This window comes from Carassius carassius, chromosome 19 (genome assembly GCF_963082965.1).
Source record: "Carassius carassius chromosome 19, fCarCar2.1, whole genome shotgun sequence".
Lineage (NCBI taxonomy): Eukaryota > Metazoa > Chordata > Actinopteri > Cypriniformes > Cyprinidae > Carassius > Carassius carassius.
In genome coordinates this window covers 20,152,573-20,165,327 of record NC_081773.1, presented here as the reverse complement: position 1 = coordinate 20,165,327, position 12,755 = coordinate 20,152,573, and the positions used below count along the sequence as shown (strand labels likewise).

Sequence of the window (12,755 nt, the reverse complement as noted above, 5' to 3'; positions counted from 1 at the left end):
GTCCCGATACATTACTGTTAATCTTATTGATGATTTTTCTTTATGGAAAAATGTACTGTTTGGTTTTCATGATAACAAGAGTAAAAAAACAGAAAGAAATATACCTAGTTAATCTATTGATCATTTTAGGGAAATATCATATTCACAGTCAAATTTAGTAATTCAAAACCTTCTTTTATTGCTTTTAGTAAGGAGACGGAACAGTACATCAAATCCATCCATGATTAAAAAAATTAGAAGGCTGCTAAAACCATTCAATGATGCTCTATCTTTAATGTATTAATTTGAAACTCCCCATTTACATGCACGCACATATATGGACATTGTGAATTATCTTGTTTTTGGTGTAGGTTACTACACAATGCTGGAGTTTAAAAGCCACAAGACTTTAGAAAGTTACGAGGCTTTCTGCTGTGGCTGGGTGCAGGACTTGGCCATCTACAAGCCTCCAGGTGGTGAAAACAGCGTTGTACTGGCCAAGGGAAGTTTCTTCACATGCGTTTTAGTGTGTTGTAATTACATTGCATTTAGCAGACACTTCTTGACCCAAATGACAACGTAATTAACTGCGACTCTTTCGTAAACACTGGATTGTAACGAGATGTTAAATGTACACAAACATTTCCAACATGTTCTGATGTAGGCTAAAGCTGTGTATGTTTAGGTATTTAGTTGTAATTAGATTTTAGCCCAATGACTCATACTGTACCAGGTTTTTGTGTTGGGGGCTGCAAAATGGACAAACCGGTTCTGGTTTGGCTAGTTAAATGTGTGATTTGCAAAATTTAAATGTCCTAATGCTCTGTCCATTCCAGTAACCCTTAAAAAACTGTATTCCATTGTTCCTATGTTTTCCATATGTATCGTGTGGGGTACAGGAGCAGTTTTTAAGGCATGGTAAAACAGTGTGGAATTGCGAGAACCTCTTCTACTACTGAGTTAACAACACGCGTAAACAACCACGTTTTGCATACAAGAAAAAGAGAATTTGCAATTAATTTAAAATGATTAGGCTACTTCTTAATATACAATTGGACATATAATTTTAATAATTCTTTAATTATGATGCACACACACTGAAAAAAATGTAACATTAAAATACCTTATTCACAATTTAATTACCACACACAAAAAAGGGGCAATCTACAAATCACAATTTATTAATCACAAAAAAGGCAGGTTTTTTTTCACAATATAATAAAAAAAAATAACAACAAAAGGCTGAAAATGTATGTTTTTGCTATTATACCACTATTATGTATATGGCATTGATAAATCTGACTCTCTAACCAATGTTTGTGACCTTACTAGATCTTACAGAATCTGTCTTAAAAAAAAATGTCTTACAAACATAGATATCCTAAACAATATCTACTTGCAAAAACTTTACCAATGATGCCTCAGTCTTATGCTTATCACAATTTGTAATTAGCATTTGTTCTATGCAGAAAGAAACATACAGACAAGCAGCACAATCACACCAGTCAGCACTAAATAATCAGATACATACAGAACATGTATATATTTTTGTTCCTTTTTTTCCCCATCTCTGTTCTTGGTAATAACAAATATTTTATCAAAATACAACTATTATGTAAAATGCCATTTATAAACTGTGAAAAAGTAAAAAATAATTTCAAACAAAATAGCACTAGTCCAAAATTTACAAGTGTAGAAAACCAAACAGACAAAAGCAACCGAATCCATCAGACGGAGGTCTCAGACTGTAGTTGTAGTACAAACTTGTGAGATTTGGGGTGGACATACTCCTCACCGAGTTTGAGGTGAGGGATAGCTTTGCTGGTGACCACTAAGCTGAAGTCAGATGATTTGAGCTGGAATTCAGAGCCGTGACGGAGGGGACTGTTGACCGACGATTCGCTGACCAGCGTCCACTGCTGGGTCTGCCGGCACTCTCTTGTATACCGCAGTGTGGGCCCAGCCATCAGATAGCTCTCCAGAAATGCCTAAGAGGGAATAACAGCACCCATATCTGTTCACTGATGTCTGTCAGTATCCTACAGTAAGTTCATTTGATTAGAAGTTGTATGTAATATTTATTATAATATTTTTTATTTGATTTTTTTTTTTTAATTCGAGCTGAATAATGACACTACTGTCTTTTTAGACCTGCTTACAAAATCACACAGTCAGTGATGACATTATACAGTGTTCCAGCCACAAACGCCAAAACCCAGAAGTCTTTTTAACCATGGGTGCTTTCTATAATTTCCCATGGGTTTTTGTAATAGGGTTTGAATATACAATTCAAATATTTAACTTTACACCAAAATATTTTTTGAGTCTCTCTCCTATTATGGACTTGAATTTTGAGGACATTTTTGATAGTATCAAATCTATTAATTAGGAGATTCATGCTACACAGTGTCTCACCTTTGGAGTCATGTTGTTTGTAATGCAGAATGCAAGATGGGCCTGAATACTGTCCATGCTGTGGCAGTGCTGCTGACGGGTGGTGCGCAGGTATTTCTGCAGTGTTCGAGCCATGGAGGGAAAGATGGCCTGCGCTGCCTCACGTGGATCCATCTCATCTCCTGGCAGCTTCTTTTTCTCCTCCTCCTGCAGCCGTCTAACGTGTGTGAATGCCTCCTCTACTGCCACCACCAGCCTAGAAGGAGAAAATGTTGCATATTAAGCTGCAGTGCAGTAGTTTTCATTGAAACCACAATTCTATTGCATGCACTGTATCACAAACTTTTTGTTTCACAAAGTATGCCCCTCTATAGTTTCTCGTACCGTGCTCTGCGCTTTCGGACTCTTCTATCATGCTCTGCTTCCTCGTAGTACAGCTCATTGTGGCTGGTGTCTCTCTGTCGGGCAGCAGCTGCTATTTTAGCCCGAGATTGAGCTGTTGCAGTATCGCTACCAGCATCTGGAAAGAGAAAGATTAGCATTATGGGACAGAACAGATGCAATTTAATAATAATAATTAAAAAACCCTACAAAGTCACTTTGAAATTGTTCTATATTACAAATGATCTTATTGCAGATTATCATGCAAATGTGTAATTCAGCAGTCATTATTATGACGATTAATAAGTAATATAATTAATTATTATCATTAATTTTTTTTACATTGTCATTTTATTGTCCGGTTATTTCCTCTCATACAGGTCATATACTCTACCGTTCATGAGTTTGGGTTCGGTAAGATGTTTTTTCTTTGAAAGAAAATAATACTTCTATTCTGCAATGATGTATTTAGTAGATCAAAGGTGACAGTAAAGACATTCATGTTACAAATGATTAATATTGCAAATAAATGCTGTTCTTCTCAACTTCCTATGCATTAAAGAATCCCCTCCAATTTTATTGGTGGGATAATTATCATGGTTTCCACAAAAGTATTAAGCAGCAACGGTTTTCAACATTTGTAATAGTAAGGAAATGCTTCTTAAGCACCAAATCAGCATATTAGAATGATTTCTGAAGGATCATGTGACACTGATGACTGGAGTAATGGCTGCTGTAAATTCAGCTTTGCCATCACAGGAATAAATTACATTTTAAAATATATTCACATTAAAAGCAGTTATTATAAATTGTAATATTTCACATTACTGTGAGATTAACAGAACCTCAGACACTTTTATCTTCTGAGACGGACAATACACACACAGTGCTTTAACATATAGACATCTGTCTCCACATAAGACAAAGGTCAGGTGTGGATCTTCAACTCTTTGATTTGATATCTTTGTATTGGCTATGTAACTGGCATAATACACATTTACCTAATAATAAATTGTTACAATTGATTTATTCTGTTTTACTCTGTAATTATTGACTCTAGTAGATTATGCTGAATCCTTGTTAACGCATTTCCTGCATCAGGTTAGTAACAGACTAAAATTCAGTTAAGATGGAGCATAGGGCACACCAACTGTATCTTTAGAGATCTGGTTAACATTTAGTATTAGTTCAAATGTACTTAGATTGTAAGGGCTTATGGGAATTTCCTTTTCGGTCAACTGGATGTTGTTTGACCAACCTAAATAGGGTGAGCCTAACCTCTGTTTATTATATTTTTCTAGTTTAGTGTACATGGGGAAACCATGGCATGACCATAACAAAACTGTTGTTAGGGAAAGTAATATTGGTTGGCTTACATCTATAGTAGTGGTCGTGATCTCTGACTAGAAATAATGTTGCTTTATTCAAGTGTGTACAAATCTATGGAGGCTAATTAAAAGTACTTTTAGAATGAGCAAGCATAAGAGCGGCCATCTACAGTATTAGATAGTTACCTCTGTCTAATAACCAAGACTGACAAGAATGTGACCGTAAGATAAGCTAACGACCAAAGCGTGTTGAGAGACATGAGCACCCAATTGAACGAGTACAATAATATAAAGAATAAATAGAATAATCAGATGTCTAGATAAATAATCATATAGATGATCAGTAATTGACCTTCTAACTCAAATGCAAGGTCATAATAAAATGGAGTTATATTTAAATTTAGTCTCAATTTAATAACTTTGCACACTGAAATAACCAAACACGCATTAAACCTTCATCCACCATTGGATACCTCCATTTGGCCAATCATGTGGACCTTAGAGTACCGTATTTTTTATCAAATGAATGCAGCCTTGGTGATCATTAGAGACTTCTTTTAAAAATGATTAAAAAAATCTTACCAAACCCTAAACTTTTGAACAGTATGTTACATTTACTGCAAAAAAGATCACTGGCAGCCAAGCACATTTTAATGTTGAATGGGGCCATGATGATCACACGTAATGCATATTAGCATAGTAATGCGGTGAATAGATTTATTTATGCATATTTATCCATATTCAGGTCACAGTTATAATTAATAATGCATGACAAGGGCAGCATGACTTTCCTTGGTGGTAGCAGGGCAGCTTTGTGATCTCTTCTATAGCTCACTGAATCACCTCCAGAAATCACATATACTAAAAATGGACCAGCGAATCTTGAAACCAACCTTTACTCACTTGTTATTTGTATTTAACATATATACACATAAAATAAGGAAAATAATTAAAAGAGACAAGATATTAAACTAATTTAACACACAGAAAAAAACATGTAGTTAAGTGTATACTATTTCAGAGCACTTTGAAACCTGGAAAAAAAGAGATGGTTTTTTTTTCAGTGATGCATTATTAATACTCTGACAATCTGTGCAAAGCACAAAGAGCTACACTCTGCTGATTTTCATATACGTGCACACTCACACTCAAACACACATTCCTGGCCTGCTTCAATACCCACAGGCATGAAGGAAGTTTTGAGTGCTTAAGGGGTTAACTTGATCCCACGTATGCATCTCTGCATCGTGGTGTATGTGCATTTCTTTTGGAGACAGCACATCATGAATATCAAACAAAGACAGAGGAAGAGAGGGAGAGTGTTTTGGAGATCTGGGGTGAGGAAGAATTATTGACTTTTTGGACAGGTATTTAGAGCATAGTGAGTGCAAAGATGAGTGCCTTCTTCAAAGTAGTCAAGACATGTAGAAGGATTTCTTGATGCAATTCATTTTTTGGATGAGTCTGTGTCCTTGTGCACAGTGTACAATGACTGCATGCACAAGCAAATAACCAAGACATGTGGAGCACTTAACAATTCAGTGTCTCTGTGAAAGGATTTCTGAATGTATAATGCAGTATGAACTTACAATCGAATAGATAGCTTTTCAGTTTGGCTTTAAACTCTGCAAAAATATTTGTTACAGAAGATTTATTAGATGTTGTTGGTAACTGATTGACACAGTTGCTGCATTAAAGGTAAAAGCTGCATTTAGTATGTCTACACACATTTAATAAAATCAGAATAATATTACTTTACCACTGTGGAGACTTGATGTTTTAAGTTGATTTAACCAACTGTAGATCAACTTTCTCAACTTATATCAGATGTTTCTATTAAAATTCCTCATGAGGGATACAATTAGAAACAAAACAATTGGTTGTATATAGTGGAAAAATGGTGTGGGGTTGGTCAAATACAAAACAAAGAATTTACTTGAAATATATTAATAAAAATTAGATATAATGCTCTCTACTCTATGTAAACTGTTATACATATTAATATACAAAGATTAAAGGTATAGTTCACCCAAAAAACCAAATTTGTTTAAAATTTACTCAGCCCCAGCCACCCAAGATGTAGATGAGTTTGTTTCTTTATCATACCAGATTTGGAGAAATGTAGCATTTCATAACTTGCTCACCAATGGATTCACTGCTGTGAATGGGTGCCATCAGAACGAGAGTCTAAACACCTGGTAAAACATCACAATAATCCTTGACTACAGTCGATCAATTAACATCTTTTGCAGCAAAAACCTGCCTGTTTGTAATAAACAAATCTGTCATTAAGATCTTTTTAACTTCAAACTAATTCAACTGGCTAAAATACAACTCTATCCATACTGCCTTCTCTAGTGAAAAAGTCACCTCGTCTGAATCAGGAGAGAAATATGCACAGATAAAGCACCTTCGACAAGTGAAAACACTGTAAAACTGTTCAAAACAAATGTCAGTTGATTTTGTGAGAGGACAACAATGTAATGGAGGTTTGACTTGAGGAAGCATCATTATAAATTAAACCAAATTTTGGCCAGAATCGACTGTTTAAAGTTAAAACACATTGATGATTTATTATTATTATTATATATATATATTTTTTTAACAAACACAAAGCTTTTCACTTTACAAGATGCTAAGTGATGGACTAAAATCATGTGGATTACTTGTAGAATATTGTAATGTCTCCATCAGCTGTTTGGACATTCTGACGGCACCCATTCGCTGCAGAGGATCCATTCATAAGCAAGTGATGTAATGCAAATTTTTGTCAAAATCTGACTGATAAAGAAACTAATTCATGTATATCTTAGATGCCTTGAGGGTTAGTAAATGTCTAGTGAATGTTCGTTTTTGCATGAATTTTGGTATTCCATTAACAGAAGTGAGTAAACCCAACAATGAATGTATTGTGATTCAATGCACGCTTTAAAATTACATTTTAAATGAAATGCGTAAAAACCTCTTGTCATGTTTACCAATTATAAGGGTTTACATTTAACATGTATAACATTTCTCAGATGAACTGATATTGGAAGAACATGCTGAGAAAGATTCATGTTGAAATCTCTGACATTTGATTGGCAGTTTGTGACACTGATCTTTTCTAAAACTCTAGAAGAGACATGTTGAATTACTTTTTCTCAGGACAATAATCTGTGAAGCAGGAGATGTAGGCTTTCATTTCTTTCTAGGAGAAACATTTGATATACCTACAGTATTAAGGAAATTTCAATTTTGATGCCTTTAGAGGATTCCAATATGACTTCAGAATGTCTTTGTCAATAGAACAATAAGAGTCAGGTCAGAAAACAGTGATTTTACACAGATTAAACTCACCATCTACATTATAGACTTTTAGCCCAGCCAGATGTTTAGCTGCCCTTGACTTTGCAGCTGTTAGAAGGGCAGGGTTGTGGACAGAGAAATCCTTATAATAGTGTTCAAGAATTACAAGGGCTGCCCGCTGAATGCTACAGAGAGAGAAAGAGAGACAGACCGATCAACATTATATATATATAAAAAAAAAAAAAGAAACCTTGTAATATTAAAACACAGGAACACACAATCCCATCACGTATTTCATTAGACAGAGTCATTGGATGTCAGATAATAATATTTTTCATTCTGCTTTGTGTGTGTGTGTGTGCACTGTCACTTGATTCTGTAGCAGCACTGGATCAAAAATGTTCAGCCAGTGAAACAATGGGAGCAAGAACAAAGGAAAGCGATGGACAGGAGAGAGGAAGGGAGAGGGGAAGTAACGCAGGGCAAAGTAGGGAGTGTCTGTAATGGATTGATTAATGAACCTTTTTCCCTTGGCCCATCCTCAACACATTATTAATGCATTAAACAGTGCACACACACACACACACACACACATACACAGACAGACAGACAGACACACAGACACACACACACACACACACACACACACACACACAGACAGACAGACAGACAGACACACAGACACACACACACACACACACACACACACACACACACACACACACACACACACACACACACACACACACACAGTTCTGTGTACACAGACAAGTACATATAATATCTCAGTCAGAAAGCAGCTCAGCCATATAATCAGTGCAATTACAGAGACCTTTAATGTTCTAAAAATATTTCTGTGTTAATATATATAGTTGGTTTGCATATTTGATGTTTAAAACAGTGTTAAAATAAAGGATGTACAATGATTCTTATGTTTCAATGAAGAACCCGATTCTAATAATAAAAAAATGTCACTGTAGTGTATATGTTTATCTATTCTCTAAAAAGTTCCTCAGGCTGGTTCCTTACTGGTATCTAAATTCTTGAACACATCAGTAAATAACTGGTTTTCTATAGAAATTCTCTAATGTAAAACATTCAGGTTCTGTACAACGTTTTAGTATTAGTTTGAACCTTTAATTTGAAGTGACTTTCTCTTTCTTTTTACTTTTTTTGTATTTTTTACTAAAGAGCGTGCAACAGACCGTTAAACAGCATATTATAGTCATTTTAATCAAAGTTTGGTCATTGTTTTCAGCTGGCACCTGAGCTGTCCCAGGTTATAGTGGTGAGTCTCTCCATCGGTGGAGCGCACGACACAGAGAGAAAAGCAGGGCTGCAGATGTCGGATCTCCAGCAGAACCACTGCCAGGTAATGGATGAACAGCAGAGCATCCACCAATGATACGGCAAACTGCACTATGCCTTGGTAGTTCTCATCCTGTCAAGCACATATGGTAAAGCAGTACGCAAATGGAATCAAAATGACCTGTACTAAATTCAGTGATTTTCTTCAAAGAAAAGACATTATGTTTTATCTTTAGTTTCAGTGTTATAAAATAATATAATAATATATTCAATTATTACTTTTCAACAAGGATGCTTTAAAATGATAAAAGGTGGCATTAAAGGCACATTACAAAAGATGTCTATTTGAAATAAAAGCTGTTAATTTTTACTTTTGCTTTATCAAAGAATCCTGGAAAAAAATTTATTTTCAAATTGATAATAAGAAGAAATGTTTCTTGAGCACCAAATCAGCACATCAGAATGATTTCTGAAGGATCGTGTGACACTGAAGACAGGATTAGTCACTTCTGAAAACCCAGCTTTACAATCACATGCAGGAATAAATGATATTCTAAATATATTAAAATAGAAAACATTCATTTAAGTTAAATTAAGTTCTTAGTCTAATTGTAGGTTATAGTATAAGTGAAGTGAGTAGTTTCAGTGCCAGTTACATCTAAAACATAATGATCCACGTTCAAAGGTGTGCATATCTGTATTCATTCAATATGGCTTTTAACATGGCTCATCAACAGCTGAAACTATCCGTTTTATAAAAACTGAATTCACACAACCACAGTTCCACATCTCACCATGTTTCTATTGACTCTCCATGGTCACTACCCACATTTGCCCATACCTGCGAGTCCAAGATGCGCACTCCAAAGAACAGCCAATAGGAGAGTAGAAGGAGGAGCGTGAGCAACCCCAGCAGGGCGCGGAACACTGCTATCCGGGGAAGGGAGGCCCGCGCCGGTCGCACAAGCAGTGCCCAACCAGCCAGCAAAAGAATGAGGAGCTTGAATGCCAGTGAAAGAAACAGGCCCTCACAGGCAGTACCACAAGCCTGCAGGCGCTCCGGCCACATCAGCTGGGGCAGCACCAGGAAGGACAGGGGGGTGATCAGAACCAGCAGGCCCAGGACAAGGGTGAGGGCCAAAGGCAGGAAGCGTACACAGTTCAATTTCTCTACTGGACCTTCCGTCTCCTTCCCAAAGCCAGCCAAATCCTCTTGAGACAAGCTGTGGTCTGAAGTTCCAGTGACCGCTGTGGTGGTTTCGCCCCAGTTGTCATCCTGTCAAGAGGTGGGAAGGGATCAGCAATATATCATGCACATAAAAAATTCAACATACTCCTAAAAGCCCCATTATCTCAGACGCCCAAACCCAGCACTCAGGATCGATAATACAGGAAAAGACACATTTATAGCTTTTGATTTGCCCACTTTTCCATCCCTGTTAGACGGACTAACAACAAACGAGAACTTTTCTAACAGCAGGACGTCTGAGTGAATGCCAGTCGAATGTGAAATGCAGTGCAGATTAGAATTCCATGGACTAAGGATGATAATTAATCTGCAACTATATATATATTTATTATTGGGCTTGTTTGTTTATTTATGCATCTATTTGTATGAATAGAAGCTGTATTTTGTATGGTAATGTAGTTTAGTGAATATAATCTGAATTGGGAAGTTTTCAAATGTAAATGACAGCATTAGTATTATCGTATTATAGTATTATAACAATAACAGACATAAAATACAGCTGCATGCAGCAATTACTGAGCAAAACAGACTATATTTAAGCTCAATTCAATGAGTTTAGGAACAACACTGCTGCAACTCTGCTATATGGCAGACCTTGCATAACCTGGTATTGTTAGATTCAAAGAACCATGGCCAAAGAAATTACTAACAAATACAATATAGGATAAGCATAAGCTGTATGTGACAAAAGAAAAGGGATTATTAGTAGGTGTAAGAATAGTGACAAAGATTCAATGTGAGTATATTGTCTGATGGTTTCAGCTCAAAAAAGTAAATGAATTTCCCTTTCTATTACACAGTTTAGAGTTTGTGCCAACCCTTGTGCCAAAAATAACTTTAGGGGTCATCATCAGAAGTGAGGAAATGGCAGATGGAAAAGGTTAAAGAAGCAAAGCGTGTTGTAAAAGTTGGTGGAAACACAAACACAGATGCACATGAACTTTTTTTAGAGAAGCCCATCAGATGAATTCAAAGGATTAACCACCAAAAGTGTTTTGCTGGAACCAGATTCAACTACTAGTGTAAAATACTGCTGTAATCAATATATGCAATAAACACATTTACACTCACATTTTTGAGCACTAAAGTCTAACACAGCTACCTCAAACTACAGTTAAAATGGTCATATCTCTTCATTTTTTTAAATCACGTAAATGTATAGTTTTACTTGACCATTTTCCACCTCCTTTTGACCCTTGAAATTATACTGTTTTTGCTACTATACCTTTCAGACTTCAAAAACAACTTGATTGAAATGAATGGCTTTCCAAATTTGAAATAAAATATTCAACTAAAAATGATAATGACTATAAGCGGATTTCATCCTTCAATAACAGTCTCACAGCTGCAAAGGTTCACACAGCAAGCCAGGCTGAACTGTACTTTACAAACTGTTAGATTTGACTGAAATTATCCCAATGGTTAGGTTTAGGGGTGTGGGGTAGGTGCGTATTATATGTATGCCAGAATCTGTTTCATATGCATGCCAACAAAGTGCATATCATAAGCTCGCAAAAACTGTATTTTATTTGCATGCCACGTGCATCTCGTATGCACACTAAAGTCAGTTCCTGCATATAAACAGCATGCAAAACACACAAAAAAACTTGTGATATTGAGACGCATTTTCCTGAGACTGGGCTCAAATAGACGTTACAATAGGTAAATAAATGATAACAGACTTTTCTTTAATTACTCTTTAACCTAAGAACAACAATATTATATTTTAAAAGTTTATTTTATTTTACTGCAGAATATTTCCATAAAGATTCTTATTTTAAACGAGGCCTTTGTTAATTTAATAACTCTTATGAGCTAGGGATGGGACGGTATGACAATTTAATATCACGATTATAGTGACTAAAATTATCACGATTATCAATATTATCACGGTTTTGTTGAAACGAGATAAAAGTGTTCAAAAATAGTTGATGCTCACACTGAAAACATTTCAGCAAGTTTTATATTTAATAATCAACAAACAACTAATAAAACAAGCAACTCTATGCACTTAATTTAAAGAAAGATTAAATTCTGTGGCATTTCCTTCCTTACAATGAAAAGTGTAGAAGCATAGAAAAGCATAGAAAAGTCACTGACTTTCGCCATTCCTTCTCGAAAAAAAACATTGTGCGCTGCGCTTGCGTCAGATTGTTGCTGGCTGGACATGATTTAAAGTCCAAAGTCCAAAGGGAAGTCGTGGCCTAATGGTTAGAGAGTCGGACTCCCAATCGAAAGGTTGTGAGTTCGAGTCCTGGGCCGGCAGGAATTGTGGGTGGGGGGAGTGCATGTACAGTTCTCTCTCCACCTTCAATACCTTCAATACCACGACTTAGGTGCCCTTGAGCAAGGCATCGAACCCCCAACTGCTCCCCGGGCGCCGCAGCATAAATGGCTGCCCACTGCTCTGGGTGTGTGCTCACAGTGTGTGTGTGTGTTCACTGCTCTGTGTGTGTGCATTTCGGATGGGTTAAATGCAGAGCACAAATTCTGAGTGTGGGTCACCATACTTGGCTGAATGTCACTTCACTTTAATAGTGAGTTATTAAAACCGCGATAATCAAACACGGTTTTAATGATAATTCATTTTTAAACGATATTACTAACCTTCAGCACATTTTATCACGGTTATCAATAAAACCGGTTATCGTCCCATCCCTATTATGAGCTGATTCTTTATGACCAGAGGGCAGACTATTTTTCAGCACTGCGGTCTGATCCCAGTCCCACACTGCTGAATGTGCTTCCCCCACTGAGAGAGACAAAAGAAGCACACAGCACAGCTAATAGTGTGTGTTTGCATGTGTGTTAGTGTTCTGCTTGACTCG

The 12,755-nt window shown here is 36.4% G+C and overlaps 1 protein-coding gene across 3 annotated transcripts in view; it reads right to left on the bottom strand.

Annotated features, from left to right (window-relative positions):
• Window positions 1-1,201: 1,201 nt before the first annotated feature.
• Window positions 1,202-12,755, bottom strand: part of vangl1 (VANGL planar cell polarity protein 1) — a 32,003-nt gene continuing 20,449 nt past the window's right edge. For all 3 annotated transcript variants that reach the window (XM_059500195.1, XM_059500196.1, XM_059500197.1), the window contains exons 4-9: window positions 9,520-9,954; window positions 8,636-8,811; window positions 7,422-7,555; window positions 2,758-2,893; window positions 2,395-2,629; window positions 1,202-1,967 (exon numbers count right to left, since the gene is read on the bottom strand). In XM_059500195.1, the coding sequence (XP_059356178.1) occupies window positions 1,707-1,967; window positions 2,395-2,629; window positions 2,758-2,893; window positions 7,422-7,555; window positions 8,636-8,811; window positions 9,520-9,954 (1,377 nt within the window). In that variant the 3' untranslated portion in view covers window positions 1,202-1,706. The remainder of the gene's footprint in view (window positions 1,968-2,394; window positions 2,630-2,757; window positions 2,894-7,421; window positions 7,556-8,635; window positions 8,812-9,519; window positions 9,955-12,755) is intronic.